The sequence below is a fragment of the Pseudonaja textilis genome, chromosome 3 (genome assembly GCF_049901715.1).
Source record: "Pseudonaja textilis isolate UNSWEBS1 chromosome 3, rPseTex1.2, whole genome shotgun sequence".
Classification (NCBI taxonomy): domain Eukaryota; kingdom Metazoa; phylum Chordata; class Lepidosauria; order Squamata; family Elapidae; genus Pseudonaja; species Pseudonaja textilis.
In genome coordinates, this window is record NC_141992.1 from 25331485 (window position 1) to 25349550 (window position 18066).

At 38.1% G+C, this 18066-nt stretch overlaps 1 protein-coding gene across 3 annotated transcripts in view; it reads left to right on the forward strand.

Moving 5' to 3' along the window:
* DBNDD2 (dysbindin domain containing 2) overlaps positions 1-17272 on the forward strand; it is a 30651-nt gene extending 13379 nt beyond the window's left edge. Inside the window, exons 1-4 of one of the 3 annotated variants that reach the window (XM_087929072.1) lie at positions 3693-3807; positions 6858-7013; positions 7609-7755; positions 14453-17272. In XM_087929072.1, coding sequence (XP_087785198.1) covers positions 3801-3807; positions 6858-7013; positions 7609-7755; positions 14453-14655 — 513 coding nt within the window. In that variant the 5' untranslated portion in view covers positions 3693-3800 and the 3' untranslated portion in view covers positions 14656-17272. Of the gene's footprint in view, positions 1-3692; positions 3808-4406; positions 4892-6857; positions 7014-7608; positions 7756-14452 lie in introns of those variants that run through there. The other 2 variants (XM_087929071.1, XM_026697570.2) reach the window with 2 other exon arrangements.
* Positions 17273-18066: the final 794 nt, after the last annotated feature.

An 18066-nucleotide genomic window follows, 5' to 3' on the forward strand; every position in this document is an offset into this window, starting at 1 on the left:
AAACAGCCCTAAATGTGGTCTGATTGCTGAACACCTATCATTCAGTCAGGTGACCATGGGGAGGGTAATCAACAAAACTTTGAATTTGGGTCATAAGTACTCCCCAGGTAAATCCATCCGAACTTTGAATGGTCACTAAATCAGTGGTCACCAACCAGTGGGCGGGGGACCACTGGTGGTCTGCAAGAAAATTTTGGTGGTCCACAGAGAAATGTCCCCCCCCCCAAGCAATTAATCCAGGCTGCACGGGAAAAACAAGGCTGTGCCGCCCATATGGCCCATAGGAACACAAGGCTTGAGTTGCTTGCATTGTGAACAACACAAGGTAGTGAGGGGAGGGAGGAAAGGGTGGAGCGGGGAACTTGCTCCACTCGGCCCATGTGCCTGGCCTGGCCACTGGGCTGCTTCTTTCCGCTTCTTTCTTCTGCTTTTGGCTGCATGCAAGGGAAGCAGCAAAAGCCTTTCTTTCTCTCCCCCAAACTCTGCCAGAAATGAGTCTTTGGGACACTGCAAGGCACCCTGCTCTAAGAGGCTGCACCAGCACAAGTCTCACAAAGACTCATTTCTGGTGGAGTTTGGGGGAGAGAAAGAAAGACTTATGCTGCTTCTGCTGCTTTCCTTGCATGAAGCCAAAAGTCTCTCTCCCCCCCCCCTCTCTCTCCCCCTGAGAACAGAGCAGGAAACAATATCTTGCGATCCCAAATAAAGAATGATTGATCGGTAGGAAAACAGGGTGGGGAATTTTCATGTAACTTTTTTGGGGATTTTCCCAGGGTCTCTGGTCCACAGGATTTAAAATTATGAGTTTGGTGGTCCCTGAGGTCGAAAAGGTTGGCGACCCCTGCACTAAATGACCAATCTTAAGGACTCCCTGTATTTGTTCCATTTTTTTTAGCATTACATAGTTCATAGGCACTACATAGGGTACTTTCTCTCATTGTTTGCAAAATATCCCTGCAACAATTTAGTGAAGTAGGTCATAGTCAATATTACTTCCAAACTGAGGGAGCACTTACAATAAGCTTTAGCAATCAAAATATCAGTTAATTGTCTTCCCTTCCTTAAAGACATTTTTTTCCTTAGGAAAAATATGTGTATTAGAAAGTGTATAAAATGGAAATACATTATGCAAATAAGACATGGAGCTTCCACTTTGAAAATCTTGACTGCGGATGTTTTAAGTTAAGTAATGATGACTGAACTGAACACTTTTTCACAGGCTAGTTTATATTTCCACCCTAGCTCTAAACAGTATCACACAGTTGGGTATATGGCTTTCATTGTCACCCCCTTGAAGACAGAAAAATTTATACGTATTGGCTTTGTCAGTATCCAAAAATATTTTTCTGCTGATGGTGTCAGCCAGAATCTAAGCTGGATGAAAGTTCCCTTTTGTCTGCAATAAGCCTTAAAGCTCAAGCCCAGATTCTGAAATATTTATTATATTAAAGTGAATATATTAGGAACACCTTGTAATTTTTAAAATTGGCAATGGGCTCCCTTGTGCAGTGTTGATTTCAGCATTTCTCTCTGACTTTAAGGAGATTAGATATGTTCACCAGATATGCAGTGTTTGTCAACCTGCAAAATGACTTCAGCTGAAGCCATGTTTACTTCTGCTTCATTTCTTGGTTGCCATTCAAGGGGTATAGGGGAGCACGCGGGGGGGTGGGAAGTCAGGAATGTGGTGCCTGAGTTGGCCAGCCATAACATGGCATGAGAACTAAGGTCACGTCAACAGACACCTGTTCTGTCAGCAGGAACCTACATGTGGACTGATTGGTCCATATGACCTGAGAGACAAAGTGGGGTGGGGAGGTCTCATTCTTTTTAACTATTCCTAAGCATGGGAATAATTTAGAGGTAGCATCACCTTTCTAAGTGCCTATATGATGTATTCAATAAAGGATCTCTTGAACCTGAGCAAAGTGTTAGAGTCCTGACTTCCCTCAGTCCATTACTTGGAATGATGACATCATTATTATCAGCACCTATTCTAGTTGTATTTGCTGCTGCATTTGATGAAGAACGAAATGAGCTCTCCAAGCATTGGTGGTTTTTTTTCCCTTTTCCTTTCATGTTTTGTTCATAAGTAAGTCTCCAGGTATAGTATTAACAAACGGTGGCCTTCCTGATATTACTGTACTGCATCTCCCAGCATTCCTCACTCTATGCCATAGTGGCTGAGACTAGTGGGAGCTGAGGTTCTGGAACATCTGGAGTATTCATATGATGGACTTCAAAGTGTAAAGAGTGTTGAGAGTAAGGCATTGTACTTAAATGGCTTTTCAATTCCATGAAAAGCAGAAACCAAGGCGATCATGCAAAACTAAGACAATTTAGAGATTGCAGAATTTTTACTGTCTTGCTGAGGGTGCCATTTAGGAAGTAAAGCCTCAGCTTATGCCAGCTCTTATCATGCAAAAGCTTTAGGAAATTGAACAAGTGCACCTCCAGTGTTTAGAAATCATTGCCTCAGCCATCAAAATCTGTTCCTTTTCCATCAAAATTTTGCTTTAATTGCTGGCTGCTTTCTATAGGAAAACTCATCTAAGCAGCCAGAAATTCATTCATGTCTGTTAATAAAGGATTCCAGAAGAACATGGAAATCTTACTGGAGTAAAGAAGAACCACTGTGGCTGAAGAGATATTCAATAGCCATGGTTAAGTATTTTGACCACGTGTAGACCCATGTACAAAAGCTGTCACGTGCATGAATCTGGAGGAATTGGTGTTGACTGTGTGATCAGTACTGGACCTTCCCCTATTTTGCTGATTTCTTGATATATTGGTTCTTTTCTGGATCATTCCCTTGTAATTGTGAAGGGCTTGCACCTCCCACTGATTCTCTGAACTATATCAGTGGGAATATGCACTCCCAACATTGTCACGTATGACAGGTCATTAGGGGGTAGACTAAATTTGATCCAATATATTTTATACCTTTGCTTTTTAGCTATTGTGCATTATCCAAAGTCATCTTGGGTGACATGGGGAGCTATATACATAATGTTTATAGCAAATACCTTCATCCAACTGCCTAAAAGATTACTGTTTTTGATAATCAGAAGGTAGGAATTATTTTTATTGCATAATAACAATCCTGGATACTGGCACAGAAAAGGCAGAAAGAAAGAATTCTACATCTCCCTATAAAAATTACAGTACAATATTACACAGACATTCGTTTTTATTTCCTTTGAAGCACCCACTCAAACTTATTTATTGCATATGATGATGCAGTAAAAATAAAAATTAATTAAATGGATTAGATTTGATTAATAGGATTGCCTGAAGAACTCTAGAATGAAATTCATGGCTTCATTAAAGATGATGCCAACAAAAATACCCAGTTTTTAAGAAGATATGGAAAGCACAGTACGAAAAGTTGAATTAAAAACATGACAGAAAATTGAAAATACCCTTGAAGGGAGAAAGAACAAGTTGTTCAGTACTAGATCAAGTGAAAACAGGTTGCTCTCTAAAAATAATAATGATGAAGCTTCGACATTTTGGATCTATAATGAAAGGGAAGGTCATTGGAAAAGATCTTGATGCTTGGACAAATTGAAGGTAAATGAATAACTGAGCAACAAAAACTCCCATAATGCTTAGCTTTTCAACATGCTGTTTGGCAATTATGTTTCAACACATCTGGTTGGACTAATCTGCTCTGATCTTCTAGCCTCTAGGACAAGAGAGACATTATTTTCATCATCTGCTACTGGATCCCTTTTAATTGAAACTTGTGCTAGGTGGAAATTCTGGAATTTGAAATCTCAGCATATTTGAAGGGTGGCATGTGGGGTAAATTTTATCTTGAGTAATTTCTCAGGTGGAAAAACACGTTTGTTGGCTGATGACCATGAATTAAAATAGTACATGAGCCATATCTATATCAAGTGGTTAAACATGCCTTCTTTTACTGTATTTGGTAGCTGCAGAGGTTCTTGAATTGCTTCTTGAAACATAAAAGGCTGCCATTGCCAGGTTGATACATGGGAAAAATAGTTTCAAATCAAACATTGGGTGATGCCTTTCTTAGGACCAGCCAAATGATAGGAGTGTAGCTTTCCTACTTCTCCTGAATTCAGTGACGATTGATGAAAAGTTCTGGAGAACTCAAAATTGCATATTCGTTACATCATTTTGGTTGGTACCAATGGATTTAGAGATTTTTTTTCTCCCAGTCTGGAGCTGAATGCATAGGCCACACCAGAGAAACACTGCCTCTTCATCTCCCACTTTTCTTTTTCCCTTCCCAGAACAGGAAGTTTAATAGTAGTTGCTGTTGAGCTGAAATTTCCCCTGAGGCAATTGAAAAGGCTGTTGTACTTGAGACAATTACAATTTTCACTATTTGTTTGGTTTCCTTGGTTATGGCACTGCCCAGCTTAGTAATCACATTTTCCTTATATCAGTCTAGCCAGTCCCTGCACCATCACTTGTTGAATAGAGGAGCTGAAATGTCTTTAATTTTTAAAGGCATCTGATATTTGCTATGGAAAATCTCCTAGATAAGGTCAAGGGGCCATTCTTATTCCATCTGTTACTTTGTTTCCTTGATTATGTGGATTTTCCCAGGGAAAAAAAAGAGATTTCTCAACATTCAGCCTTTTTATAATGGACTATGATTACTTGATTGAATCTAGTTCCTTTTTGTCTCTTTGTGAGTTGCATCTTTGAAATAATTTTTAAAAATCAATTCAAAAAACCCAAACTTATCTTGAATATCCTGTATTCAAGGATCAATTATTGTATACGCTGGAGAAAATTTATGACGGGATTATAGGATCCAAAAAAGAAAATATGGGTGGATTTCATTCATATTAATCACACTGAAAAGAAGCAGATTTAGCAATGTTTGTTTTTGAAGGAGATACTCCAAAAGGTTGGTTTACTTACCCTCTGAAATGGGCTTCATTATTTCAATTTATTTTGGTCAGTTTTCTAATTCAGAAAGTAAACAAATTGTCCAGTGAATGGTCAGAGTGATGCACTTTGCAACAAACCTTGTATTAAGTGAATCCACTAAGACTACAAGACAATTTCTTTGCACAGTAAGTAGTTCAAGTAGTTTCTTGCAACTTCAGAACCTAAACAGAACCTGAACTGTTAGCTTCAAGCAGATTACACTAAGAAAATATAATGGCCTTAAAAACTAATTAAGACTAGCTTTGCTAAATTTAAACTGACATCAGAAGATATGCTAATGTTCTTGGCAAAGATTTAACAAAGCTTTTGTCCTTTGTTTAGCATAAAAATATTGGAAGAGTTGTCTCTGTCTATTCATGTTCTTACTTCTGTGAGCTCCATTCAATATTTAGAATAAAATAGAATAGAATTCTTTATTGACCAAGTGTGACTGGACACACAAGGAATTTGTCTCCAGTGCATAAGCTCTCAGAGTACATACAAGCAGCAAAATGGTAGGTCATAGATTATAAATCACAATTATTGTAAATCATATTTGTGGCCCACAAGGTTTTTTATTAATTTATCAATATGTCCCTTTTCTCTAGATAAGTTATACAGCCCCCACACAACCTGAATAATACATTTAAATGAATTATATTTTTCTTGTGCCAGTTCTTATATAACATTTCTTGTCTGTCTACCTGCCTGCCTGCCTATCTATCCTATCTAATTTATATAGCTGCCCATTTCACAGAACAAGATTCTCTTGGCAGCTTACAGCACATTAAAACAATAAAACAATAAATACCTAAAACCATAATTATTAACAGAAAACACTGAAACATTTATCTATTAACTTATTTATTTACATAGATTTCATTACATGGATTGGAAATAAGCGAAACCAAATTATTTTTCTTATAGGTGGATAGGCAAAGCTCAAAGGGGAAACATATTAAATGCGAAATAAGGAAGCTTGTTCCCACCATGTCAAAATGGTTTCATATTGGATAATGATGAATTTTGCCCTCAAATATATCCTCTTCAGAGGTAGTATTTATCAGCATCCTTTCAACGTAAATTTTTTGATCTTTTATTTGGTTTAGTGAATCAAAAGGAACCAATCAATTTGACATTTTGAAGGTAACCTTTCTTGTTGATTCCTGTAGCCTAGATAATTCAATAAGTCTTTACTATGTCATTTTCTGGTTCATTTTGTGTATTTCACAGAACTGGTCTGCTTCGTAATGAGTAGGGCAAAAGTTTTAATGTTTTTTCCTCATCATCACAAATAGGAAGTTCAATGCATTTCTACACCACCGTGCGTCCAAGAGCTCAAAGCTGTGTACATGGTGCTTTTCTTTGCAAAGCAATTCTGTGCTATAAACTGCTGCAGTATGAATACATTCTAGAAAGGATTATAAATTATTTGAGACTTTGGAAAGTGAAGAGGATTAGCTGGTCAGAATATAAGCTTTGGTTTGCATCATCTTGCATCACGTTATAGTTCTGTAAAAAATAGTCCAATTGATTTAGCAAGTCAGAAATTGTTGGGTCTGGTTTCTTCATATAACTCAAGATAGCTTGAAAACAGAAAATAATTTATACTAGTTACAATGTGTTAAGTCTTCTGATTTTCACCACTACTAAACATGCTTTAATGGGGTTTGTTCCTACTTGGCAGGAAGTGACAATAAAACGAAACTATAGAATCATGCATGAAAGTATGTAAAAATGGAAAAGGATCTTGGAGATAATTTTAGTCCAGCTTCCTGTCCTGTGCAAAAACCCACAGAAGTGAAACTTTTTTCAAACCATTAACATTTCTCTTTAAAGAAATGTGTTTCTATCCTGCATGTTGTTAAGGACAATTTTTGGTTCTGAAAAGAACAGGAGAGAACACTTCATTATTTCAATTTTTCATTCTGATTTCATTTCAGCTGATATTGAAAATGGACAACGGGGGCTGGACCCTGAGCAGATGCAACAACAGCAGCTGAAACTTTGGGAAAGGCAAAGATTCTTTGAAGAAGTTTTCCAGCATGATGTTGATTTCTTCTTCCCAGTATCACACCTGCAGATAGAACACAGGAGGCGTAAGTTCAAGTGTCAAGTCCATAGATCATACATGGGCAACCTGTATCATCAAGTACCAGTGTTCTACTCCAAATCTCTTTTTGTGACATTTTACAGCAATTGTACCACTGTTTTTCAGCAGAAAGGCAGCTTTTTCCACCTTGAACCCTCCAACCCCCCCCCCCAAAAAAATAACAGTATGTGCCCTCAAATAGGCCCAATGCTGTTAAAATAATAAAACATCACATACAAATCCTAGAAGAGTAAGAAGAAGAAAAATAGGGAGGAAAACCTGGTCCTGTTCATGCTATGATGCAGCCTTGTCTTCTCTACATCATTGTGCAATTTAGTTTAGGCTCCAGGAAAGGCTGCCTACCCTGTTTCATGGTACTGAATGAGAGTATGGGAAAACTATGTGTTATTTGTGTGAGAACAGTCAGTAACTTTGTAATTTACTTGTGATTAATTTGGGCAGCAAGCTATGAAATGGATATCCATTTCTTCCATAATAGGTATAGGTACAAACAGTTATCAAGCCATGTGTAGGTCTTGCCCTGTGGTATTATGAGAATTCTTCATGCAGTGAAACCTCTGATAGTCCCTACATTTTCCCAGCTCCCCTAGGTAGCATTTCTTCCATGGAGGTCAATGTGGACATGCTGGAACAGATGGACATGTTGGATCTCTCTGACCAAGACACTGTTGATGTATTTCTTAGCTGTGGGACTGAGGATAACAACAATGTAGCTACCTTATTGCCAGGTATGTACAACTTCCATAACTATCCATATCAATTGTTGGCCGCTGTGTTCCAACTGGGATATCTTATGGTAAAACTCTGTTCAGGGAAAGGGTTGGAAATTTAACCAAGAATGTGGGCATATGCTGTTTATCAACAGGTCCAGCACGGGCATTAATGGTAGAAGTTAGTATGGCTGTAGATGCAATGGGCAACAAGAATAACCTTGAGAAACAGGAGAACAGTGCTTGTAGTCAGGCAAAAGAAATTTCAGTCTGATGCAGAAATTTAGCTTGAGGAAGCATCTCAGACTTAACCCTCTTTAATTCTGATGAAGATAAAGGGAGAGGAAAGGAGATGTATTCATTTGTAAAAAAATATATGTTACTGTAATATTACAATAAAAATAGTAGCATTCTTGACTTTAATTTCCTAGTCTGGTCTACCTCAAAGGGCTGACAACAGAAGGGAAATGGCCTGCTAGAAAGCTCTTAGCATCCTGGTCATTAGAAATACCACCTTAACTTATCTTCTCAGCCTATGACACAGCTTTCATTGGTATCCTTTTCTGCAACTATGAAAAATACTGTAGAAATGTAAAAAGTTATACTGTTTTTTTTTGTTCTGTCACATTTTCTTGCTCTGTTTTCTAAAATTAAAGCCAGGTAGAAATAGATAGGGTAGAAATCAGGGAAGTACCCAGAAAAATATTCATAAGTGGGATGGTATACAATGGAACCACTCTTGTATAATACATTGAAATACTATGGTACCAAATAGTCAGTCAAAGAAGCTCTATGCCCAGGCATATTCCTTTCAAGGGAGATTGTTACAGCTTCTTAGTGGGAGCATTGATTTGGGAGATGAAGTCATAACCCAAAACACATTTCCAGATGGCCACTGGACAAGGCTTGAGTTTTTTTGTTTTATAAAATCCCAACTGTAGCTGAAAAACTCAAATACCCATAATCAATTTAAACCCAGAAAGTAGTGTAGGCCTTTGTGTTAATCAAGAAACCTCATAACCCTGACTAATGTTCTGCTATTAGTACAGAGCAACTCTTTTTTTGTCTTTCTGACAGACCATTTTTTATTTGCCCTAAACTTTCAAGTATTTCCTATTACCCATATATTCTTTACTCCTTTTTACAAATGTGTAACTTCCATTTTGTCATGTGTGGTCTTTTCTGTATTAATCTGAATTGAAGAAAATTGAAATAAACAATGAAGTAAGCACCAAAGACCATGGATGTGCTGTTGGCAGTGGATAATTCTGGCATTTTGTAAAACTTAAAGCATCACGGGCATTTATATAAATTAAAATCTAGGCACTAGGGAAACAATTGGCTTTCTTATTCCCACTGACAAGATTTGGGTGTTTGTTTATCCACTTCTAACCTTAGCAATGGGAATCTTAAAGGCAGGAGTAGCCACATTATGGGTCTCTGACATGTCCCCTAGCCCTATTGTGATCCCCAGAGCTTCTTCAGCTCACACTACTCAGAGTGGCAAAAATGTTGATACCATAAGTAAAGGTTTGGAACAAAATAAGGGGTAAAACAGGAGCAGTATGGCCTCCTTTAGACTTAATACACCTATTTCACTCCATAAATTTAACTCCTAAATTAGATTAAACATTTTTGCCCTAAGAAGCTTCATGATATATTAGGGGCCATGCTCAATAAGCACTTGAAACCAGGGGTGGGCTTCAAAATTTTTAGCAAAGGTTTCTCTGCCCAGTTGCTGGGTGGGCATGGCCATGGTAGGTGTGACCTAGTTGGCGTCCTGCACCATGGTGGTGTGTGTGTGTGTGTGTGTGTGTGTGTGTTCTTGCCGTCCCTGGGCTCTGGAAGGTGAAAATGGCCTCCCAGGGCTCCAGAGGCTCTCTGGAAGCCGGAAACTGGCCCACTTCTGGCCTTCCGAACTTCCAGGAGTCCCATTTTTCACCCTCCCCAAACGTCCGTGTGCGCCCTGCACTTTCCTGCATCTAAAACAGGCCGTGTGGGTGGGGACTCCTGGGAGGGATGGGGTGGGGTGGGTGGGGTCAGCCAGGAGTGGGATTTGGGGGTTCTCCAAACTGCACAGAATCTTAGCTAGGGGCTCTCCTGAACTACTGCGAACCCCCAGAAGCTCATCCCTGCTTGAAACCCTTTCAGAGCTAGTTTTAGTTGGAATGATTTATAAGCCATGTACTGGTAAATAAATAAATGAAATAAATATACAATAATTCAATGTTAAAAAGGGAGCAGTACAGTTTCTGGCTATATATGGTATCAGCTTGTAAAATACCCTTCTGGGCTTTTCAGGACAAGTCATTCCACCCCCATTCTCCCCAAGAAGTGAACCCAAGGAGCTCCCTGTGGCAGATACATCCCATTGCTGTTTTTCTGGTCTTTTTGGATAAAATAAAGTAGCCAGCCTTAAGAAGGGGGAATAGCAAAGGCAGCCAGGCTTCCTTCAAGACAGTATTTCCCCACTTTGTGCTAAGAGGGCAGACCGTCTCCACTGTACCTGTTTTGTGCCCTGGGATAGCAGGCTGCACAAAGAGGTGTGCAGAATGTTTCAGAGCAGAAACGTTTCAAACTCAGTCTTAAAGCTCAGAGCTCATTGTTCTGACTTTACTGGAATTGTTTCAAGTTAGAATCTGCTCTGTTTGGGTTAGAAAATGGGGGTTTGGAGCCATTTGGATCTGCTGTCCAAAACTGAAAGAGAAAAACAACCCGTCTGGTGATAGTAGTGTTTTGTGTGCCTACACTGTCTGCAGTCTGTACATTGTGAACTGTTTTTATAGCACCTTGTCGTCTTCTTCCCTCTGGCTTTTTACTTATCACATTTTCTCCCCTGCTTTTTTTTTTTTTTTTGTAAACTTAACAGTGATGTTTATTCTGAGGAGTGGGGAATGGAAAGTGCAGGGAAGCTGTTGCTTAACAACCCCATACTTGTTGCTAAGCAACAGTGCTTTCCTTACTCCTCTCTTTCTAGGTTTGCCTCAGTAACAATGTCTGAAATTTATGAAAAGAAATAACTGTTCCAAGGACACAGCCAAATTCCCCTTGATAAATCTCAAAATGCTAGATTACTAATAGAGGTGCCCGCATTTCTCTTGTGTTCTTTTATTATTAAAGTTGACCCAATATTCTTGTGAATTGCTGAAGTAGCTAATTTCATTCAAGTCAAACAATGGATAAATGCACAGGAGTAAACTGTGTGCATGTTTTGTTCATGTGGCAATCCTGACAGAAGATGCTTAATTTTTCTTCTTGGCTGCATATACTAGTTTTTGACTTAAGAATTGAGCAAAAATGTATTTGACAGGGAGTGGTCATTTTCTATCACATCTTGAATTCCATCACTCTGTGGCTTTCTTTAATCTCATTTCATGAAATATAATAGCAATATGATGAGAGAGTTGGAAAAGCATGCTGACTGTATTTCCTGACCTATATAAAAAACTTCTAAGTTAAATACCCTTTGCCAACATCACTTTAAGGACCATTTCTATGGGGTTCTAGATATTGAAACTACAACTTCCAGCAGCTCCAGCCAATGTTGAGGTACATTTGAAGTTGGAGTTAAACAATGTCTGGAAGAGCACAGATGGCCTCACATCATAGGTTGAGGTAGAAATATCATGCGCAACAGGTTATTATCATACCAATTATGCATCAAATGGCATATGTATCGATGCTATGTGTTGTGATGCATGTGATGTCACTGTGCTTCTATCAAATGCTTTTATTGAATGCATGTACAGTGAATGAAAACTATGAATATGTAAAAATAAAATTATAAAAATCCAACAAAGCATCTAGTCAGTTTGTTAAGTCCCTGGATAGTCAGCACTGCTAACTTCTTCTAAATACTTTTGAATTTGTGTAGATTAAGAGGTTTTTTAAATGCTGGGATTTAAGATGACCCATCTTCCCTCTAATTTCAGGAGACTTTAGATTTTGTGCTAGAAGGGAGAAGGACTCAGTTATGCCACAATGATTCACCCTGAGAGTGATTCAGACATTTTACAGCTTAGCCTTCTCACATTCCAATTAAGTAACCTCACTAATGAAATCTCCAGACTATGAGATTTACAACCCAAGCACCAAAGCTCCTGTCCAAAGATGGAGAAGGAATGTAAATCGTTTGCATTGCATAAAGAATAGCTCAAAGATTCATTCATGGATAGGATCTAACCAAACAACAGCCCAGCTCTGTGTGGAAGGCTACAGGATCACTGGCTTCATCTGTCCCTGAATTCAGTGGATCACATATTCATTAACATGTTTCATAGTGTTTCATTAGCCAGTTAGATCCTAACTATTATGGAGGGTGACCCTTACTGGGTGGTTCTTTGAAGTATCTGGACCTTATGAGCGCTGGTGGTGCAGTGGTTAGAATTCAATACTGCAGGCTATTTCTGCTGACTGCTGACTGCCTTCAATTTGGCAGTTTGAATCTCACTAGGCTCAAGGTTGACTCAGCCTTCCATCCTTCCGAGGTCAGTAAAATGAGGAGCCACATTGTTGGAGGCAGTATGCTGACTCTGTAAACTGCTTAGAGAGGGCTGTAAAGCACCGTGAAGCAGCATATAAGTTTAAGTGCTATTGCTAAATGCTGTTGCTATTATGGCAACTTGGGGATGTTTCCTATCATGATTACATCACTTCACCAGGAAGTATGAGGAGAGATTAATACAATTCTGTATCTTCTATTGGATAAATAATTCTGCCTTTGAAATGTAAATTTTGTACAGAGAGGCAGAATGTAGACAACATAAAAATGGAGATGAATGATGCATAATAATCACAGGTGTAGTAGAGCAAGCAGCTGCAGAAACTGTTTAGACTCAGGAATGTTCACTCAGGGTACTTCCTACATATTTGCAAATTTTCTTCCAAGAGCAAAAGATTCAGAAATATGTTGTGCAGGAATTTAGCTCTGCCCTTGAGAAATAGGTGGGAGAAGGAGAATGTTTGCTTATACCTGGGAGAGTGGAAAGTATGGGGAAGAGACTCAGCCTAGCTCCATCTTGATTTTTTTGGCCTTCAAGGGGGACTGTGAAGATTTTGCACAGGATTTTCAAAATTTGTAAATAACTCTACAACAGTAAAGTGGCCTTTCTTGAATCCCTGCAGTGTATGTTTTCTTGACGTGGCCTCTTGCAGCACTGCAAGGAGTCGACACGTTTTCCTTTTCTTTCATCTTAAGGCAAGATCCTAGAGAGCTGATTTTTTAAATAACTCATAGTAGGTGAAGTAGTGATGCTGCGGTCTTACAATAGCATTTTTATATCCAAGTCACATCTCTTTCTCTAGTTAGCATCTATACTACGGCATTCTGTGAACTTAGGCTGACTGAACCCATGCCATAATAAACATCATAAAATAATAATTAATCAGCATGATTCAAACCATACAATTAATCTGCTAAGCAAGGGCTAGTTATACCCTTCATGAAACTGGTCACCTCTTTTGGACCACCGCAGAATGTTTAATGTGAAGCACAGAGGGAAACTGTCTCACTGTTGCCTCTCAGATTACATTTTGTGATTTGTATTATAAACTGTGCAGAATATATCCAAAGATGTACATGTTTGCAACATTTTAAAATTAGGTCAGGCATACAAAATGCCTGAAAAGGCTGCTTATGATGGATTCTTCTGGAATGCAGAACTAGAGAAAAGGGATCCTCTTCCACCACTCATTATCAGCAGGGTGACTGCAAGGAAAGATTAACTCAGTTTGTGGAACTGCGTATCATTTCTGCACAGCTGTATGTAGTGCAATGACTAGTTGTAATATTCCCTGCAGTGTGTAACTGTCAGGGGGCATTGAGTTCTAGGCAATCTGCAAGGTTTTGTTTGTTTGTTTGGAGAAGGATTGATCAGAAAAAATTAAGTTTAAACTCCTCTGACCTAAAATGGCATTTTGCTTGTCCATACTATATCTTTTGGAGTGATTGACATGCAACTTATTTAAGTCCAGAATAGTAGTACGAGGTATTACTTTGTACAACTCATGATGCAATGATAAAATTTAGTGCATTTTGCATTTTCTATTAATAGCTTGATGTGCATGTATCTATTAACTGATTAAAAAAAGCAGTGCATATCTTTGAAAAACTGCAGCAATTTCCAACTGTACTTTCTACAAAATGAAGTGGCAGGATATTTTAGGATTGGATAGCATCTGAACAAGAACTTAAGTTAATTTTGTGTCTTCATGAATGGATGCACTTGCAAAAATGGAAAAATAATTATAATTTAGATTTCTGTGCAGACTTACATCATTTTGCATTTAAAAGCATTTTAAAGTTTGTTATTCAAAACTTGCAGTTTTCTAAATTTTTCCACAAAGTTTATCAACAAATTTGTCTGTAAGTCATAAAGGGAAAGGTCTGCACAAAGATATAGATGTTCATAAAATAAAATAGAATAAAATACACTAGTATATTATTAGCTGATAATGTATGCAGTAGGGTAATATGACAAAAGAAGTATGTATGTTTACAGAAATGTGCACCAACATTCATGCAGTTTTAATGCAGAGTTCTCAAGTTTGGTCAAGCAACTGCAATACACAGTAGCTGTAAAATAAAAAATAAATCTGGTATAGTAGATCCACTTATCCCTGAGGGCTGATATCAGGATATTGTGGAACAGGATGAACCAAGTGCCAGTCGTCTTAATGTCTTCTTTCTTTCCTTTTTGTCCATCTCCTTTGCCAGATTCTAACACCTTCCAGGAAGATATTTCTCTGCAAGTACCCAATACAGTTGAGGTCAAATCACGAATTTCGTCCACATCATCTGCCTCTACAGACCTGAATAGCCTGGACACCAGTGAAGAAGGAGCTGAAACTCCTGTGGTGCAGTCAGATGAGGAAGAATTGGAGCAAGATGGGTCTGAAGAACAGGAGATCAAGAGCTAGCAAGGTTTTCCATCCATCGTGCTACAACGGACCCTGCCAGCATGAGATTATGAACATGACTGGATTACTCTGATTCCCACTGTGTAAAACCCACAGAAACTCCCTACCCAATTGTTGTACTTGGGGAAGATTCAAGATAATCTTTCCCCCTGCAGGATGGTCAATGCATGGATAAGGCAACAGAAGAGGGAGAATAGGGTGAGGCATGGGTGCTACAGAATTAAAATAGAATTTAACTCTCCATCTTTTTACGCATATAGTAATGCTTCTGCTTCCCTCACACCAGGGCTCAGTTTGCTACAAGGCGACAAAAATTTAAAACAAAACCTTTGTGCAAACTGACAGGCTCTCTAATCCTAACACATATACACACACAAACATGAATGCAGCATGCCTTTTAATAATAGAAGATTACATTCCTTTCAAACAAGCAGCTGGGATGACATGTGTTACTGGGAAAGAAACAGTGAGGCTACCTGGATAGGAAAGATGGAGAAGAAATGGCTGAAAGGGGGTGGGACTAAAACAATTTGAAAGGTTCTTGGAATGAATCAGATTTTTTATTAACTTTTTCATTTGTTTGATTTTACATCCTTATATTGTAAATAAGCGGCATGTACCACAAAGCGCAGGAAGAGCTCTGGAGGAGGGAAATGGGTCTTAAGGAAAAGCTACACAGTCAGGACAGTCTTTAGAAAAACTTCCTTTGAACCTCCATACTGAATACCTCAGTAGCAAAGTGAACTTTAATTGCTCTCCCCTAAGTTTTAAAGTAGCCCAATCATTTCTATGGTGAAAATGTCTTCTCCATTTACCCCAATCATTCTTTTTTTATGGCTTTCAGATCTTTTTCCAAGGGAGAAGAACATTTTGTAGATTTCTCTTGGCTGTGTCTTTATATTTACCTTAGTTGCAAAATGCCTGAGAGATACTTATGTGTGTTCTAGCTTTCATTCCACAGCCATGTCTCCCACTGTCAGGCATCCCAGCCTTCAATTATATTGGTGAAAGTCAAATCAGACAGACTACCAAAGAAAACTCCTTCCATAGAGCTTTTTCAGATTAAGAAGAAGAAGTAGGTAAAGGTGCTGTGGAATGATGCAGGTACAGATAATAGGGGACAAAAAGAACTACAGACTGCCACGTTATAAAATTATCGATTATACCGATAGAATATTTGTAGCTGTAGGATTGAGCTGTAGAATTGAACTGTAGGATCCTTGGTGCTCTCTGAGCTTGGTGGTTTTCTTGCAGACGTTTCATTACCAAACTAGGTAACTTCATCAGTGCAAAAATATTTACACTAAAAATGATTCAAAAAAATTCTGGGCATGAGGCAGATAGTATGATGCAGAAAAAGAGAAGACTCTTTTTTTGGGAGAAGGAAGCTTTGTTGAAATTGGAGGACAGATTTTGGCACTTAAATTTTGCTTTCCTTTTGATATATTATTACAAAGAACTTGCCCCCTTCATTATATATATATAAATATATATATAATTTTTATTAGCACTTTTCAAGTTATTAAAAGATAAATATAAAAATAATACAGTGAGAGACCAACAAAAAAGAAAAGATAAAAGTGTAAAGATAGTACAAATAGAAAAAAAGAAAAATATATAAAGAAGTAATCTCTTCCAATCTCCTTTAGAGCAATTACAAATTTATTCTGTCTATTTCCTCTTTAAAATTATCTTACATGATTCTCTTCCTGTATTTTTAATTCATTTTTATCCCACCTTTATATTATTTTTATAAATATTCAACACTTTTTAAATGGCAAATCCAAAAATCACTTTTTCCGTTTTCAGCATAAAGTCCCTGTTCCAGTCTTTTATAAAAAATACTTGTTTTATCCCTGCTCAGTTTTGTCATTACCACCAATTCTGCCATCTTCACAATCCATTTCTCCATTATGGGTATTTTTTCCAACTTAGGGAATATAATAGGTTAGCTGCAGTTATCATATACAAAACCTATAAAGCTTTTCTAATTGGTTAACCATAAGCGCTAGTTTCACTTGAATGTTGAGCTTTAAAATTCTTTATATCATATGCATTTCTATCCTTTTGTTTTGGTTTTCACAAGTCTGCCACGCATGGCAAAATGAACCTTCATGTTTTTCACATTTCCAAGATGGGTTAGAGGTACCGTTATACAGGAGCATGTATCCCTTTACATACTGCTGAACCACTGTTTTGTAGCTAATGAGGAGTGATGCTGGAAATTTCATTTCAGCAAATCTGGAGGCCAAGAGATTCCTTGTCTCTGATATGTAATGGCCACATATGAAGGATGCGTGAGATGAGTTTCAGTAAAATCTCACCACCAATATGAACCAGAGAGTTAACTGTAGCATCACTTCATCTCTTTTCCAAAACCTTCCTACTTCCTCACTATGGAAACAATAATACTGAAAAATACATTGGTTGCAGTATCGAATTCTATAGTTTTAAGAAGTTGGTACAGCCAATTGTTTTTATATATATTTTTGATGTAATTGGTTTGATCCAATATAGGCTTTAGAAGTGCCCCACCTCACAGGGACATTTGGGGGGGGGGATCCAAGAAGGCATATGTATGTAAAGTGCTTTGAACATTAAATGCTAAATAGTTTCATTATCATTTTTTTCATTTTAGCTATTAGGGACAATTCAAAATCCTGGATATGTTTAGTAGGCAAGTTAGTAGTTTGGAGAAAGATGATGTTCTTCAAGAAACATGCCGAAGATCCTAACAATATGCTAGATTAGGCTAAAGTGAATAATTTATGGTTAACTTGACATGGGAACCAAGCAACTTTCTTAGTAAGTTATGTGGATCAATCCACACTTCATCCCTTCAGTTGAAGGGAATTCAGGCAGCAGAATTTGTGACTCCATTGTCAATGGGGACAGTTTGTAGGGTTTTTCTCCACTGCACTGTAGAACTGAAGATACAGATAATCTTCAATTTATGACCGCAATTGAGCCCAGAATTATGGTCAGAAGTCCTTGCAATCATTAAGCAGGACACCATGTGACAAGACCTGACTTTAAAATATTTTTGTGCAGGCATTACATGAACACAGCAAATGTTAAGCGAATGCTGCAGTCATTAAACCAATCCATTATACCCAATGGATGATGTTTGCTGAAAACTGCCAGAAACCAGCAAAAACATCAAAAATTGTAGCCATGTTACCACAGGATGTGCAAAGAGCCACAAAGGTGAACCAGTTGCTAAGGACACAAAACAATATGACTTGGGGGTGGGGCAGCTATATGTAAATTCGAAATTGGGTGGTAAATATCTTGTGGGAGGTTCCATTGCAACTTTGAACGATCACTTAAGCAAACAGTCATAATAAACCATGCCTGAAAAATGTTACAAGTTCAGTGACATGTCAAACCGTCAACATCTTACAAAGCATT